The following is a 16,170-nucleotide window of genomic DNA, read 5'->3' as shown; positions in this document are numbered from 1 at the left end:
CCAGAGAACTCTGGACCTCAGACTGGGGCGACGGTTCATCTTTCAACAGGACAATGACCCTAAGCACACAGCCAAGATAACAATGGAGTGGCTACAGGACAACTTTGTGAATGTCCTTGAGTGGCCAGCCAGAGCCCAGCCTAAAACCCGATTAAACATCTCTGGAGAGATCTGAAAATGGCTGTGTACCGATGCTCCCTATCCAACCTGATGGAGCTTGAGATCTTTGAAAGACTAATGGGAGAAACTGCCAAAAATAGGTGTGACAAGCTTGTAGCATCTCAAAAAGACTTGAGGCTGTAATTGGTGTCAAAGGTGCTTCAACAAAGTATTGAGCAATGGCTGTGAATACTTATGTACATGTGCTTTTTATTTTTAATAAATTAGCAGAGATGTCAAACAAGCTTTTCACGTTGTCATTATGGGGTATTGTTTGTAGAATTGAGAAAAATAATGATTGTATCCATTTTGGAATAAGGCTGTAACATGATAAAATGTGAAAAAGTGAAGCGCTGCGACTACTTTCCGGATGCACTGTAGAACAATAAATGAATCGTGTAAAGCAATTAAATTCTACTGAAAGACTACACCGAGACATTGGGTAACTAAAATGAAGTCTACCATCTGCCAAATAGTTGATTCAAAGAGAGACAAAGCTGAGAAACAAAAGGGATGCTTACAAGTTTGCCTCAGTTTGCTCAAGTTATTTTTTGTAAAGAAATTGTTTAATTTTCCTTTTAAAAATGTATGTTCGACAGAAGTAGTATTCAGACAGATATACAAATCCTATATTAACCATTGTGACCAATTGATTAACAAAATTAATAACATCACAGTCCAAGAGTTATTTGACATTTCAATAATATGTAGCAAAGGTAGATTGTGATTGTGCCTAGTAATCTCTACTCAGAGCTGCCGCATTCCTCCGGGAGGGGTTTTATTGTGTGTGTGTGTGTCAAAGATGGAGAATGAACGGCTTTTGTGTACTATGAACTTATGAATGCCTCTATTTAACAGGACTACTGCCGTTTGCCTCTCACAGTTCATCCTGTGCTCTGGGTGACCATCAGCAGGCTACAACTGCAAAATGACTTCAACCAAAACCACGAACGTTGACGCACTGGAGCTAGAAGACGGTGTCCAGAACGCAGCCTTTCAAGAGGATGAAGATAGATCACAGCCTGAGCCCGCCGTCGTCTCCGTCACCGGGCAAGACGAGGTGGCGTACACTCAGATCAAACCTTACGCTGGAATGCCCAAAGAGGTTCTGATGCTATACTCCAAACAAGCTTGCTACAGAGTTCCTCGAGAGATCATGTTCTGGCTGATCATCGTGTGCACTCTGGTCCTAATCGGCGTGACCATTGCGATCGTGGCGCTGTCACCTCGATGCTTGAGCTGGTGGCAGGTGTCTCCTGTCTATCAGGTCTATCCAAGATCATTCAAAGATTCAAATGCTGATGGTGTTGGAGATCTGAAAGGTAAGATTTGACCTGCTTTGGGGAGAGACTGCAGGTGAATATTGGAAATAAACATTGCTTTGTTGTTATTTTGTTTTGTTGCCTATTAAGCGAATCTGTATTATGAAGTACCTCAAAACATGTTAGTGTGCTCACTCATTTATATTTGCTTATTTTGTATGTAAGCATGTTTTGACTAGACTAACAATATTTTTATAAACATTTCATTTGTACATCGTCATACGTCCAACGCGTTATTTGGCAAGTTGAACACGTCAAGCAATGAGAAGCCAGCATGTTTGATAGTCTTAAGAAGTCAGAATGCATGAAACACTGTGGCACCCCACCTTTAATCTCTTGGACATGCAAATAAAGATGTTTGTCCCTTCTAATGGCTCTATATGGCACCATATATTCTGTTCATACCAGAGTAAAGAGTTGTTTAACTGCCCTTATGTAATGTTCACAATTACATCTGCTCATGTCATAAAGTACAAAACAGATTTTACAGCAGATTCTTCGAAACATGCTCACAAGAATCATTCACAGAGTGATAAGACAGAGTGATTATCTTGCACATGATCCTTTGGATAAAAACGATAAAGATGCCAAACGTATTTTTATTGAACATGGTTGGATGACAGTTCTATAATTGAATAAATGCTTGACCTCAGGAATCAAGGAGAAGCTGAGTCATTTCGACTACCTGAACATTAAAGCGATCTGGATCAGTCCTTTTTACAAATCTCCCATGAGGGACTTTGGGTATGATGTGGAGGACTTCAGGGAAATTGACCCCCTCTTTGGAACCATGCAAGACTTTGATGACCTCTTGGCCAGCATGCATGACAAAGGTATATCGGATCCTGCAACATCTGTTACGCTGTCGATGTGTGCCAAGACAGTTAAACTGTATCAGGCTCATGTTATGGTCTTCATAAGTAACGCAAGGATTTAATGAGTAACTACTACAAACACGTTTCTTTTGTAATACTTGTTAACATACAATGTCAGGTCATTGTGTTCAGTTTCCTAATGGGTTTAACCTCTTTCGGTGTTCCAGGTCTGAAGCTGATCATGGACTACATACCTAATCATACCAGTGACAAACACATCTGGTTCCAACTCAGCCGAAATGGCACTGAGCCCTATAAGGACTACTATATCTGGGTTAACTGCACGGAAGATAAACCGCCTAACAACTGGGTATGAATTATACAGCATTAGGGCTTCCACCAGTATCAATGGCAATCAGTTTATTTACTGATATTTTCATTCAAACCGAAACAATTGTGACTGTGCAGTAAACTTTAACTGCATGTCCTGTAAAGTTGTGTTTGACATTGTTGGATTTGTTAGGTAAGCGTGTTTGGGAACTCCTCTTGGGAACACGACGAAATGAGAAAGCAGTGCTATTTCCATCAGTTTCTCAAGGAGCAGCCAGATCTCAACTTCCGTAACCCTCTTGTCATACAGGAGATGACGGTAAGAAATGTAAACATTTGCGAGACTATGACATTTAAAAGACAGCATCGAAAGAATCTTTTAGAAATGCGATGTAATGTATCGGCCTTTTGTGGTTGCCAGCCTACATATGACATTAATACAGAATACAGGTGTGTTTTTAGTCATCTTAAAAATAGATTCTGATGGGATGCGCTGCATTCAAATATGTTGTATGTTAAGAATGTTTGAACACTGTTGTGATGGTGGAAATCAACAAAGGATGTGTGAGAAAACAGTGTGGATGAATGAGTCTAAAATGTATCCAGGCACTAACCCACCTGAGCGTGAAAACACCACACATTAAAACACACTTAGAGACTGGAAATAAAAGAGATAGCAGCCACTAGTCGTAATAACAACTTAAAGGGATAGTTCAGCCCAAAATTCTGTTATCATTTACTCGCCCTCTTGTCATTTTAAACCTGTTTGTCTTTCTTTCTTCTTCAGAGCACAATAGAAGATATTTAGAGGAATGTTGGTAGCCGAATGGCACTGGCCCCCATTCTATTGTAAGGACAGAAAACAAATGCCAGTGAATTGGGGCCAGTTAACAACATTTACGTATTCATATTATTTGTATAAACATATATAATTAATCAGTTTTAGCCTCTCATTCTGATTTAGTCAATAAGAGTAAACTCTCTAACTAGTTAACTGTATGTTTACACAAGACATTGTCTAACCAGTGGAATAGTAAAATACTTCTCTTTTTGTGCCGTGTTGGGTGTATGGAACACTATTGTAGTTAGTTTAGAACTATAATAAGGGCAAGACCTAAAATATTTTCACCCACATGTGTGACCACTTAGTGTGACCAAATATTAGTCTTCAAGCTCTTAAAAAAAGCCATTCATCCAGACCTTTGAATATATTTGCAATATCACGTTTCACTACTACAAACGTTGACCTTCTTGGATCTTTGGTTTCTGTCACTGTTATAGGACATAATCCATTTCTGGCTAAAGAAGGGTGTGGATGGGTTCCGCATGGACGCCGTGAAACACATGCTTGAAGCCAAACATCTAAGAAACGAACCCCAGGTTGATCCAGACCAAGATCCGGTAAGTCAAACAATAGAACCTATGAATATCAATCAACACTTGGATTTTTACAATGAATCACTTCTCAAGAAATAATGAAGAGAATTTTAAATTATTACATTAAAGAATTTCAGATTTTTAAACCGACAACTTCTACTTCGAATGTGTTCAAGGGTTGTGCCATTGTCAAAACTTGTTCTCACAATGTCATTTGAGGATACATATTTCTCTGGATTTACCTCTGTCTAGCCAGTTTATTCCTTCAGACGATTACAAAGCCACTGAAGAACTACAAGGCCGAGGCATGACCTGGCTTTCAATGGCTTTTCTTTCTGTTGTCGCTGAAATTGTTAGCTCTCATTTAGGGGATTGTTCTGGTTTTAAAATAAGTGATTCTGTTGCTTAGATACAGTTCACCCAAAAGTGAAAATTCTGTCATCATTTACTCAACCTCTTGTCATTTCAGACCTGTTTGACTTTCTTCCGCAGAACACAAAGGAAGATACTTTGAAGACTGTTGTTAACTGGCCCCCATTGAACTGGTTTTGTGTCCATACAATAGAAGTGAATGGGTGTCACTGCTGTTTGGTTACCAACTTTCTTCAAAATATCTTCTTTTGTATTCTGTGGAAGAAACTCACACAGGTTTGACATGACAAGAGGGTGAGTAAATTATGACACATGTTTTCATTGAGATAGATGCAAACTGAGAACTTAATGCATTTAGACCAAGTGTGAGTGGGTTCAAATCTACAGTTGCCTCGTGAATTCTCGCAACGAGACCATTTCTTGTCTAATGTGACATTATTTCCCCTCTCTCTTTGATGTTGTTCAGTCGACTGTGGACACGGAGTTTGAGTTGTTTCACGATTACACCTTCACACAGCCGGGGCTGCACGAGATCCTGACTAACTGGAGGGTAGAGATGGACATCTACAGCAGAGAGCCCGGTCGCCACAGGTACCCTGAATATGAGCCTCTACTTCTTCCCAGTTATCCCTGCATTGCTTTTTTATAAACGCCTGCTTTATATTTTCTCAGATTTATGGTGATGGAGAGCTATGACTACGAGGAAATCGAAAAAACTATGAGATACTACGGTACAAGTTATGCCACGGAAAGCGACTTTCCTTTCAATTTCTATTTGATGTATCTACCTGACGCCCTGTCGGGAAATAGAGCCAAAGAACTGGTTGACGTTTGGATGAAAAACATGCCAGAGGGAAAATGGCCAAACTGGGTGGTAAGAGACAGTGTGCTCTGAGAGTTGCATTGCCTACATTTGTATCTGAAGTTTGCAATTTCTGTGCCATTGGTTACAACACACAAAGTCCAAAACCAAAAAATTGTCGCTGAATATTAAGCTGGAATGTTTTTTGTATTTGAAAAAAAATCACACACCTCAGTCTTGAGTATAAACCATAAATTCAAAGTTGGTTCCTTGCTAAAATTATATCTTGCACTACTGCACAATCCCCTATGGCAAATAAATCCACTTGTCTGTGTACATAGGTGGGAAATCATGACAAGCCACGCATAGCCACGAGTGCTGGTAGGGAATACGTGCGTGCTATAAACATGATGTTGTTAACACTTCCTGGTACTCCTACGACCTACTACGGAGAGGAGATCGGAATGGTGAATGTTAATGTGTCTGTCATTCAGGATCCTTTTGGAAAGTTTAATCCAGTAAGTGAAAGTCAATAATTTTTTTATGTTTTAAAAGGTAACTGCAGCATGCAGATATTTGTACTTGTATATTAACTATTTAGAACAACAGTCGGGACCCACAGCGAACACCAATGCAGTGGAGTGACAAACTCAACGCTGGCTTTAGTGACAATATAACCGGCACATGGCTTGACATAGCTCCAGACTATGAAACCGTTAATGTGGAGGTATGTATTTTCCAGAATGCTGGAACAAGAAACTACGTGTTGTTGTTTTATTCCAAAATACTTTTTTTTCCTCTAGGCTCAGCAAGCCGATTCCAATTCCATAATTTCTCAGTATCGAACCCTGAGCATGCTGAGAGGAGCTGAGCTCGCCCTGATCCGAGGCTGGTTCTGCTACGTCAGGAGCGACGCTAACGTATTCGCCTATTTGCGCGAAATGGACGGGAAACGGAAAGCCTTCCTGGTGGTACTAAATTTTGGCGAGGATACTGAAACGGACCTGTCTTCAGTCAGTGAGCTTCCAGATGTCCTTACTGTGCATTTGAGTACAACACCAATAAACCAGAAGACCTTCTTAAAATCTAGAATTCCAACATCTAAAGGGCAGGGATTGCTCCTGCAATATTCCACCGATAAGAGATTTCATTCGAATCATGCATCTGAGTGTTATGTTTCAGAGAAAGCCTGCTACTTTCCTGCACTAGATCTTTTGTACAAGTGCTGAGGAAACATTCTAGTACGAGGCTTCTAGTAGAAGACAGATGTTTTTATTAGTTTCTTTAAATACGTTTAATTTCATTCTATTAAATAGACAAGTGTTTATAACAAAATCAATGTTTGGACTTTTCGAGTTCATGGGACTTGGCGTTTAATATTGTCGTCCTCTTTTTCTCTGAGTTTTTCGGTGGTCCAGTCCAAGTTCTCTGTACAGAAAAGCAAACTGTCGGGCATTCTGTGTGAAAAGAGAAAAAAGAGGGCAACACGTACTATAAAAGTAATACAGAAATAAATTTACTTTGCACAGAAATACATTTACTATATAACCCTCTAAAATCGAGATGAAATGGTTAACATCTAGACTGTTTCCTCTGAACAGCTTTCTAACCAGAGACGACTTCAATGAAATCCCCACAGTACAAGTTAATATGTAATACTGTGATTTATCTAATGCAAAAAATATGATCATAAAAAAGTTGATCATATTATCAAAAGCTTGAAGGTTAATCTAAAGCTTTGTAATATCCAGCAAGTGTTAACTGAAAGTTTGAATAACACAATCTGATAAGGTGAATATTATCATGCACCTCATTCAAGGACAGGTGAAAATCCTCAGGTCCAAAGTGATCGGCACCTCCCCGGACGTCCAGAATGACAGCTGGGACACGTGCTGGTTGTAAAATAGTGCACAAGTTTGTGTTATAAAACGGAACAGATCTCTAAAAAAAATTATGTATTTTATTGTTTTTATGCTTGAATGAAGAAACAACAGATATGTCAACAAGATCTCACTGCAAAAACGTATTCATAGCCACTTTGTAGAATGGTTATGTACGATCTCAGTTGTACATTTTAGTACGATTTGCTTTCAGGCCACTGACATTAGGTTTACGGGTGCGGCTTCAGTAAGGCTATATTCTAGTAATCGTATGCTTTTTTTTACTATTTACAACATACCAATTCATGCGAATTAGCCACCTCGTAACATTATTATGAATTCCTGTGAGATCAGGTGGGATGTGAACATAGTTAATGTGTTGGAACTAAACCTGTCTTTACTTCAACATATTGTACGAACTTAAAAGTGGACACTAGTCGCGCTTGCTTGTAAAACTGAAGAGGGGGAACAAAGTTAAATAAATATTATATATAAAATATATTTTAATTGGAATAAAAAATTTGAATTTCATAAATGGATCTTCATGTCAAAGGTGATTTTTGTTAGCATAATCTGGTTCACCGGCTCTGCATCGTAACGCTTGAAAATATCCAACACTCAAACAACGAAACGATGAAAAGCTGCCATGTTCAGTACGTAGACTTGGCCCACTCTCCTGCCTGACTGGCTTATTTCCCCCTGGTGATGAGATCTCTCTGAAGTGAAGCTGAGTGCAAAAATCACACGTCTAATCCTTCAGACTCTGTCTTCTGCCTCTTATCTGCAGCACGGCCGCTTGTCTCTCTGCCTATTCCTCTTCTTCTCCTGTCTGCATGTTTCACAAGCCGTCTCCTGACCTTGGCACAGCCCGGTGTATTGTTCCTTATCTCCCTGCCTGATACACTATCTCATAAACATGTTAATCGTCCGAGCTGGCAGCATGCGTGATCAGCAGTTTATCTCGCGGGGAGAAAAGAGGGAGATTAGAGGCAGTCTTTCTTTTTTTATTCTGTTGTATGTGTGTGGTGTGGTAGCTGAGGCGTCTCTATGTATGTGTGTGTATAATAAAGATATAATTAAGGATGCACAGAAGGAGAGGGATTCTGGACTAAGATGTGCTGACAGCGTATCTCGCAGACAAGCTCACACACAAGGTGACCTCAGGTTGATACGGAGAGGAATCAAATCACCTGTTTCCAGATCAGTGCTTTCCTCTCCTGAGGGGAGAGTATAAATGCTTCTCTTAATCCAGGGTTTTGAGTTGAGAGCTGGGGTTTCGACTAGTGACCTTCTAAATTCATCTCCATTATACTTTAGGCCTACTTCACACATCTCCCTTCTTTGTTTGTTAATAGTTCAAATATTACACATTATTGTATTTTTACATTATTGTATAGGCTGTGTGTTACAGTGATTTTGCCAAGGTTAAAATGATAGTTCCCCTAAAAATGACAATTCTGTCGTCATTTACTCACCCTCAAGTGGTTGTAAAACGTCTCCGGTTACTTTCGTAACCTTGGTTCCCTGAGAAGCGGGAACGAGACATTGCAGAGACCGTATATGAAACTCCTCCTCTTTTTCACTTTTCCTGAAGTCCTATAGGATAACCGCAGTAAAAAAACTGGCCAATTGTCGCAATACATGCACAGTATGCAAATACAGCCGAATCTAGAGAGTATAAATACAGTGCATGTGACGACAATCCTCAGAATCTACGAGAGAACGCCGCCCGGTGATAAGCGGCGAACACGGCGATCTACGCAATGTCTCGTTCACGCTTCTCAGGGAACCGAGGTTACGAAAGTAACCGGAGACGTTCCTTTTCGAGAGCGGTCACTTCGACATTGGGGAGAACCGCATATGGAACGGTAGAACAATCCCGCCGTGAGAGCTAGCAAAAACAGCCCGACAACTGGGATAACACACAAAGTATGTGGAGAATACAAATCAACCATTCGCGAGGTCGCCCCAAGCGTTAACCGCTGATTGGCTGAAACCGGCCTATGAACTGCTAGATCACTGAGCACGCCAATGAACTGCTAGATTGGCCTCTTGGCAAATTTGCATATCCAAACCCAACGAACGCAGCGGGCTGCGCTGAACAGGGCAGACACCACAGCAGTAGAACCAGCACGGAAACCCGGGCGATATAATAGCGAACATAAGTACACCAAGCACAGTGTAAACAGCAATGCGGTAACAACTGTGTAGCACAAGAAATTACAAGGTAGAAGATAAAGCTTAATCTGCACTCACCGAGAGGACTTGAGAAGCCAACGAGGACACATCCAATCTGTAGAACCTGGCGAAAGTATTCTGAGAAGATATTCTATTCTGAGAATATGCTGTGTATTCTGCACAGCATATGTCCTGAATAGATGTGCCCTTAGACCAGGCCAACGAAGAGGCGATAGCCCTAGTCGAATGAGCTCTGATACCGAAGGGGCAGTTCTGACCCTGACTTTCGTACATCAAGGTAATAGCGTCCACCACCCAGTGAGAGAGCCTCTGTTTTGAGACAGCCCGGCCTTTAGTACCCCACCAAAACAAATAAAGAGCTGCTCAGACTGCCGAAACCCGACCGTGCGATCAATGTAAGCCCGCAAGACCCTTACCGGGCAGACCGCTTTCTGAGCGTTAGCATCCTGCGAGTCTGACGACTCGCAAGACAAAGCGGGCAAAGAAATGACCTGTGCTCTAAAAGGGGTAGACATGGACTTTGGCACATAACCCGATTTTGGCCGGAGAGTGACGCTGCAGTCGCCGGGTCCAAAACGAATGAAATCAGCGCCGACTGAGAGCGCTTGTAAATCCCCTATGCGCTTAGCCGAAGCCAGGGCGAGAAGGAGAACGTTTTTTTGAGTGAGCTCTCTTACAGAAGCCGCGTCCAAAGGCTCGAAAGGGGGAGAAGAGAGAGCCTTCAACACCAGCGCTAAGTCCCAAGGCGGTACCGAAGGGGTTCGCGGGGGGAAAAGTCTCCTCGCTCCTCTGAGGAATCTGACCACCAGCATGTGCCTACCAATCGATTGCCCATCAACCGGGGAACGAAACGAGGCGATAGCCGCTACATAAACCTTCAGCGTTGACGGGAGGCCGCCGTTGTCCAGCCTGTGCTGCAGGAAAGATAAAATATCAGACACGGGGCAGGACGCCGGGTCGATATTGTTACTGTTGCACCATTTAGCAAACACCCCCCATTTTAGAGCGTATAAACGTCTGGTAGACGGCGCACGAGACTCCGAAATAGTATCCAGTACACGCTGAGGGAGTGCAGTTAGAACCCCCGAAGCGGCCAGGCATGGAGGTTCCACAACTCTGGGCTGGAGTGCCAAATCGTGCCGTTCACTTGGGACAACAGGTCTCTCCTGAGGGGAATCCGCCATGGCGGTGCCGTCAACAACTCCCTCAGGTCCGGAAACCATGGTTGATTCGGCCAAAACGGAGCGACGAGAATCACCGACGCCGTCTCCTCTCTGATTTTGCACAGCACAAGGGGTAAAATCTTCACCGGAGGAAACGCGTAAAGCGGTCAGTTCACCCAAAGCCGGCTAGTCGAGGTCGCGAGCGGACCTCTCTTCGGCCCGTACCTCTTCTTAGCTGGGCCCGACCATTGTTTAGGACGGACGTCCGGCTCGCGACCTCGACTAGCCGGTGCGGGAACCGTGTGCTGCTTGGCGGGTCTCTGCGAGGAGGGAGGCGCGGAAAAAGAGCGGGCTCTGGGAGACGGTTGGTAAGATCGTCGAGGCAGCACGTGACTCATGGCCTTGGCGCGCTTTTGCGCCTCACTAAAACGCTCTACTACGGACTCCACGACGTCACCAAAGAGGCCGGAGGGAGTGATCGGTGCGTTCAGAAGGGACTTACGATCAGCGTCCTTTACATTTATTCATTTGGCAGACGCTTTTATCCAAAGCGACTTACAAGTAGTTTTATACAGTGGCACATTACTGCAGAGCAATCAGGGGTAAGGTGCCTTGCTCAAGGGCCCTTCAGTCATGACCTGCTGGCACTGAGATTAGAACCGGCAACCTTCTGATACCAAGCCCAACACTCTAACCATTAGGCCACAGCTGACCGGAGGTCCGCCAACGTAAGCCACAGATGATGGTGGAGGACGACCATGAACCCCATAGACCTGCCGATAGCTTGTGCGGTGCGCTTTGTAGCCATCAGAGCGAAGTCGGTCGCCGCCCTCAGATCCTTCATGGCGTCCGCCTCCAGGCTGCTGCTATCCAGAGACTGAAGGATCTTAGCCTGGAACACCTGCAGCACCGCCATAGAGTGCAAAGCGGAGGCGGCCTCGACTGTAGGCTTTACCGATCCCGCTCCGATCCTGCCCAGTCCTTGTCCGAAGCCGAGATGGACATGGAGTCATCATCCTCCTCGAAGCCGAAGGAAACGGCGTCCGCGATGGAAGGAGGGGGACGAAGGCTCCCGTTCACGTAGTGGTGCCGTAGGTGACGGCAGAGGACGGGGGGCCGGAGCCGGGTCGTCTCCGCCACCTCGTGGAGTGGGTGGACTCACCAGCGGCTCGTTGGCGGCGGTGAGCCTCGACCCTATGAGTCCACGAGCGATGGTTCTGCGAGTCCTCAGGACACGCGCCGGCAGGTCTGCACCGTGCGCGCAATCAGACTCGCAGAATGCATCCTCCGCGTGAGCAAGGCCCAGGCAGTTAATGCAGTGCTCGTGAGTATCCTGAGTATAATGGGGCCCGCGCAAAGACGACAGAATGAAGCGTGAAAAAGAAGATTCTGAGGATTGTCGTCACATGCACTGTATTTATACTGTCTAGATTCGTCAGTATTTGCATACTGTGCATGTCGTTGCACTGTAGTTGTATGTATGTAATGACAATAAATTGAATCCAATCCAATGTCTTGCGACAATTGGCCAGTTTTTTTACTGCCGTTATCCTATAGGACTTCAGGAAAAGTGAAAAAGAGGAGGAGTTTCATATGCGGTCTCCGCAATGTCGAAGTGACCGCTCTCGAAAGGGAACTGTATATATTTCAATTTCACAAAAGAAGATATTTAAAGAATGAGGGAAATAAAACAGTATTGACGTCAATACTAGTATTTTTTCAAAAGTGTCCCAGAACGGTTTGCTTTCCAACATTCTTGCAAATATCTTATTTTGTGTTCAACAGAACAAAGAAATGTATAAAGTAATTTTTCCTAACATGGTAGTCAATAGCGCCCCAGAACTGTTTGGTTGCAAACACTCTTCCAAATATCTTTCTCTGTGTTCATCAGAACAACGAAATGTTAACTGTTTTATAACAACTTGAGAGTGAGTAAATCATGGCTGAACTGTTCCTTTTTTGGGTGAACTGTTCCTTTAAGTGGATACAAAAGAGTAACGATACATATAGACTCACTGTCAGCACAGTCTCCATCATTATACATCTGGACTGCTTTCTTCAATCTTTCCACATACTTCAGCACCCCTGATAAAGGTACTCTACCGTCTTCCGAGTATGCTGTGATCAGCATGGACGGGTAAAGCTGGAAATGAAATACCATGAAACCATTATACACCCCTTAATGTACAATACACATAGATTATGTCAATGAGGTTAAAGTGATACCTGAGGTTTAATGTTGTGACAGGGGCAGTAGGAAGCAATGTTGTCCCTGTGTTCTGAGCTCACAAGGGGGTCTCCCCACTCCCCCCTCTCTTCTATAGTCAGTGGAAGGAATGGGTCTTGCATAGTGCCAAGTACATCTAGAAAAGGCGCCTGCAAAGAATCGCAACTTCATATAATCTCACAAATGAAGGAGTAGGTTTGGGTGGTACTTAATGATGCATTAAAGGTTCACCTGTAGAATTACAGCTCGGAGAATCTGAGGGTTTTGGTTGCACAGCGCCCCCGCTAGGACGGCTCCAGCACTGCGAGCCGTGAGGGCGGTCAGCGCAGGCTGAGACACACCCAAGTGATGAAGAGTCTGAATGCAGGAAGCAAGATCTTCCACTCCTTTCGGTTTCTGCAGCAAAGAACCTGACCTATGCCACGCTAGACCACGTTCACCACCGCCCCTAGACATGTATCAACACTCATCAGGATGCATTAAGAGACTGAAAATGTTGCCTCTATTCTTTAGCATAGATGGAAAAGGTGACTGGAGTTGTAGTTTATCACCTGACATGGCAGTAGGCCAGAGCCCAACCGTCCTCCAGCAGCAGTCTCTTCTCAGGACTGAAGGCCATGTTGAGATCCATACCATATGCTCCATATACATGCAAAAGCAATGGAGATTTACTCAGCTGATGTAATGCAGGCATGTGAAAGAGAGTCAACGGCACCATTGTTCCATCCTGAAACCAGACATTGAGACGATACGGCATATTAAAGAAGTCCTAGTAGGACTTTATTATTTATTTACATCACAGTGAGTGCGTTGCGTGTTGAAATGTAAAAATATGCGGTCATATGTTATCATTCTCTTGGTAAAGTCTGATAAACTAATTTTACATTAAATGCCTCACACCTGACTGGCCGCCTGCAGGCGTGTTGTGTTACATTCTGGGAAAGAGTTAAACTGGGTGTCTTCCTCTATTACAGATAGTTCTCCTGTTCTTGGAGAACAGAGGTGGCGTACTGGTGAGTGCACTGGGGAGGAGAGGAGGAAACCAAATGACCTTCCCTTCTCGCTCCCTACACGCCCTGGTGATAGATCACAAGCCCACTGGGGAAACTGAAATGAAAATAGAAACATTACTAAAACTAAATGTGTATTTTAAACTTTTAAATGTAATATTTACAGCATATAGTAAAGTTCCATTTGACTTCCTAATAAGTTCCGTAATGTTTCGAATCCCTAGTTTCTAATAGTTTCATTTATCCAGTATGCTAGTTTTTAAAACGGCAACATTTTAAATTAATCACCTGAATGTTTTTATAACACCTGAATTGAATTTCTCTTTATTTTAATATAAAATGTATATTTTATTAAAGCTGCCACTTGTAAGGTTTTTGTGGAAAAAACATCATTGTACATGAACAAGTACATGAAAACATAAATTGGAGTTTCCTTGACCAAATTCATAATAGTAAGCTTATTATTATAATTTACAAACAGTTGGGTCAGAATTTGAGGGAAATGTCAGTTGTTTTTAACAAATTTTACTACGTCAGAGTGTCGCTATGCAATAACGAATAAACTGAGTAAAAGTAAAATTGATCCAGTTAATTCATTTGAGATGTTTTGAGATTCAATGTGACTGTTGTTCACACCTGCAGTGTTTTTAACTCATGGGGCTCTTTTGAGGTAAGAATCTGAATCAGAAGCCCACATTGTGAATCCTTCAGTGTAAACACAGAGTGATCATGAAGCAGCTCCATGTCTTTAATGACTGTTCCTGGAACAGGTGTGAACATCGGCACCCAGTGTGGTATGGACGGAAAAGCCAAAGGTGTCCTTAATAGCTTGAGAAAGACAAAATGAGACAATTGGACAGAAATGAACATTCAGTTTGGCTCTGCTGAAGTCACTTTATGAACGGAATAATTGACCACTAACATGGAAATACAACAAAATGATTGATGTGGTATTACCTGATACTCCTGGCCTGGTCCAGTGTTGGCAAGAATAAACAGATGGTCTTCCGAGTGCTCCACATGGTACATCAGACCAGGTTGACGGGATTGGATGAGGGTGGGACATGAGAATGGAGCTCTGCTGTCAATAAACCAAACTTCTGAACTGTTTTTACTGTTACAGTTAACTGTGACCAGTCTCTGGTCTCTGGAACGACTGACTTCCACAAAAAACCTGCGGAGAGGATACAATACCACATCGATCTGGGAAAAACACAGCACTTAACCAAAATGGTCAGGACCTAAACACACTCTGGTCCTACTCTGGATCTTTTTCTTCGTAAATAAGGTCGCTTTGGACAGCATTATCCCTGAGATGAAGACGGAAAACCCGCAGGCTCTGAAGAGTCTCCTGTGTGCTGTAGAACAGGACATCATCTGTGGCCCATTCTGCAAGACATGTTTGAACGGAAAATCTGTCAAGAACAGGTAACAACCAAGGCATGTCTTTTGCAACTATTACAGTAAAACAAACCAAAGCTAATGACATTGTCTAAAACCACCGGGGTTTTCTGTGGAAGGCCGACTCCTTCTAGATGAACCAACACAAATCGGGTCTCCTCATGATGGTCTTTCTTCACAGTGGCTGCCAGCTTGTTCTCCGAGGGAGACAGTCTGACCCTCTGGATAGTTTTATATCCATCTCCTCCCCGATCGGCACAGAACACCTCCACCATCTCCTGTTCATCTGTGTATATTTACACCACATTGTTTGTTTCTACTTTGAACTCAACCTTTTAAAACTAAATACGCCATTTACCATGTGTCAGGGCTGCTCTTTTGATGCTCTGGCCATCTTCAAGGTATATGTGATTTTGTCCCTGGAACTGGAGACGGTGTTGAGAGAATGGAGACTTAATATAATAAATGATTTATTTAGAATATGATTTATACCAATTATCATGTATTTGAAATATTACACGTACAGTTACATTCTCTGGTACATCAGCAAACCTCCGATGAACTGAAAGCAATCTTCTTTTAAAATGCTTCTCTTCACCACTGATTTTTCTAATTTGGGCTTTGGACTGCTCTGTTGGGGTCTTTGAAGTATCCTAAATAACAGAATTACATTAACATCGGTTATATTAATGCAGAGGACATGCTATGTGTCTAAACTTTTGTTTGAATCGTTGTTATTTATGTGTAGTGCACCATAAACTCCCAATACCAAATGCGTGTCTTACCCCAGTGTAAAGACGTAATGTAGACGGAAAACATGGGCTCGATCGATGTATACAGCTCGAGGCTGATCGCGACAGCAGACAAGCGGATCGGATGAGATTCATTTAATACGGCAGGATGTCACCGTCCCATTTATTCATAAAATCTTCACATTTAGAAATATATTACACATTCACATCACCACTGTGTAAATATTAATTTAAAATTCACACCACCGACCCTCCATGTGTTTATTCTAAAAATGTGCGGTGCGTTGTTTACAGTGGCGCAAGAATATGACATCTTCTCAGGCGAGATCAATCGAGGAGAGAATCGTCGATGACAGCCGGC

The 16,170-nt window shown here is 42.9% G+C and overlaps 2 protein-coding genes across 5 annotated transcripts; one reads left to right on the top strand and one right to left on the bottom strand.

Annotated features, from left to right (window-relative positions):
• Positions 1-942: 942 nt before the first annotated feature.
• slc3a1 (solute carrier family 3 member 1) lies at positions 943-7,120 on the top strand. The gene is made up of 10 exons (XM_079473832.1): positions 943-1,481; positions 2,135-2,314; positions 2,524-2,666; positions 2,820-2,945; positions 3,908-4,027; positions 4,842-4,966; positions 5,048-5,249; positions 5,519-5,695; positions 5,779-5,904; positions 5,981-7,120. The coding sequence occupies exons 1-10, from the start codon at positions 1,088-1,090 to the stop codon at positions 6,404-6,406; spliced, it is 2,019 nt and encodes a 672-aa protein (XP_079329958.1). The 5' UTR covers positions 943-1,087; the 3' UTR covers positions 6,407-7,120.
• On the bottom strand, positions 6,432-16,132 carry prepl (prolyl endopeptidase like). Of its 4 annotated transcripts, none has more exons than XM_079473829.1 (14): positions 15,843-16,132; positions 15,582-15,710; positions 15,416-15,482; positions 15,131-15,343; positions 14,919-15,045; positions 14,614-14,830; positions 14,293-14,484; positions 13,547-13,753; positions 13,198-13,373; positions 12,878-13,094; positions 12,646-12,795; positions 12,436-12,562; positions 6,987-7,069; positions 6,432-6,634 (listed from the first exon to the last, which is right to left on the bottom strand). In XM_079473829.1, exons 1-14 carry the CDS (start codon positions 15,942-15,944, stop codon positions 6,551-6,553), a joined length of 2,091 nt encoding a protein of 696 aa, XP_079329955.1. In that variant the 5' UTR covers positions 15,945-16,132; the 3' UTR covers positions 6,432-6,550. The 4 variants fall into 4 exon arrangements, with proteins under 4 accessions (XP_079329955.1, XP_079329954.1, XP_079329957.1 ...); XM_079473828.1 differs by having other exon boundaries at positions 15,416-15,509; positions 15,843-16,104; XM_079473831.1 differs by lacking the exon at positions 15,131-15,343 and having other exon boundaries at positions 15,843-16,112.
• Between the last annotated feature and the right edge of the window lie 38 nt (positions 16,133-16,170).

The sequence above is a fragment of the Barbatula barbatula genome (assembly GCF_947034865.1).
Source record: "Barbatula barbatula genome assembly, chromosome: 14".
Lineage (NCBI taxonomy): Eukaryota > Metazoa > Chordata > Actinopteri > Cypriniformes > Nemacheilidae > Barbatula > Barbatula barbatula.
Note: the sequence above shows the minus strand (reverse complement) of the source record. Positions and strands in the feature narration are given on the sequence as shown.

Excerpts from the sequence above, each read along its gene's own strand:
- prepl (XM_079473828.1), bottom strand. The coding sequence starts at position 15,944 with ATGAATCTCATCCGATCCGCTTGTCTGCTGTCGCGATCAGCCTCGAGC. Across the intron at positions 14,485-14,613 it reads GACCAGGCCAGGAGTATCAG|CTATTAAGGACACCTTTGGC; the intron begins GTAATACCACAT and ends GTCTTTCTCAAG. Across the intron at positions 13,095-13,197 it reads CTGGCCTACTGCCATGTCAG|GGGCGGTGGTGAACGTGGTC; the intron begins GTGATAAACTAC and ends ATACATGTCTAG.
- slc3a1 (XM_079473832.1), top strand. The coding sequence starts at position 1,088 with ATGACTTCAACCAAAACCACGAACGTTGACGCACTGGAGCTAGAAGAC. Across the intron at positions 2,667-2,819 it reads ATAAACCGCCTAACAACTGG|GTAAGCGTGTTTGGGAACTC; the intron begins GTATGAATTATA and ends TGGATTTGTTAG. Across the intron at positions 5,250-5,518 it reads GAAAATGGCCAAACTGGGTG|GTGGGAAATCATGACAAGCC; the intron begins GTAAGAGACAGT and ends CTGTGTACATAG.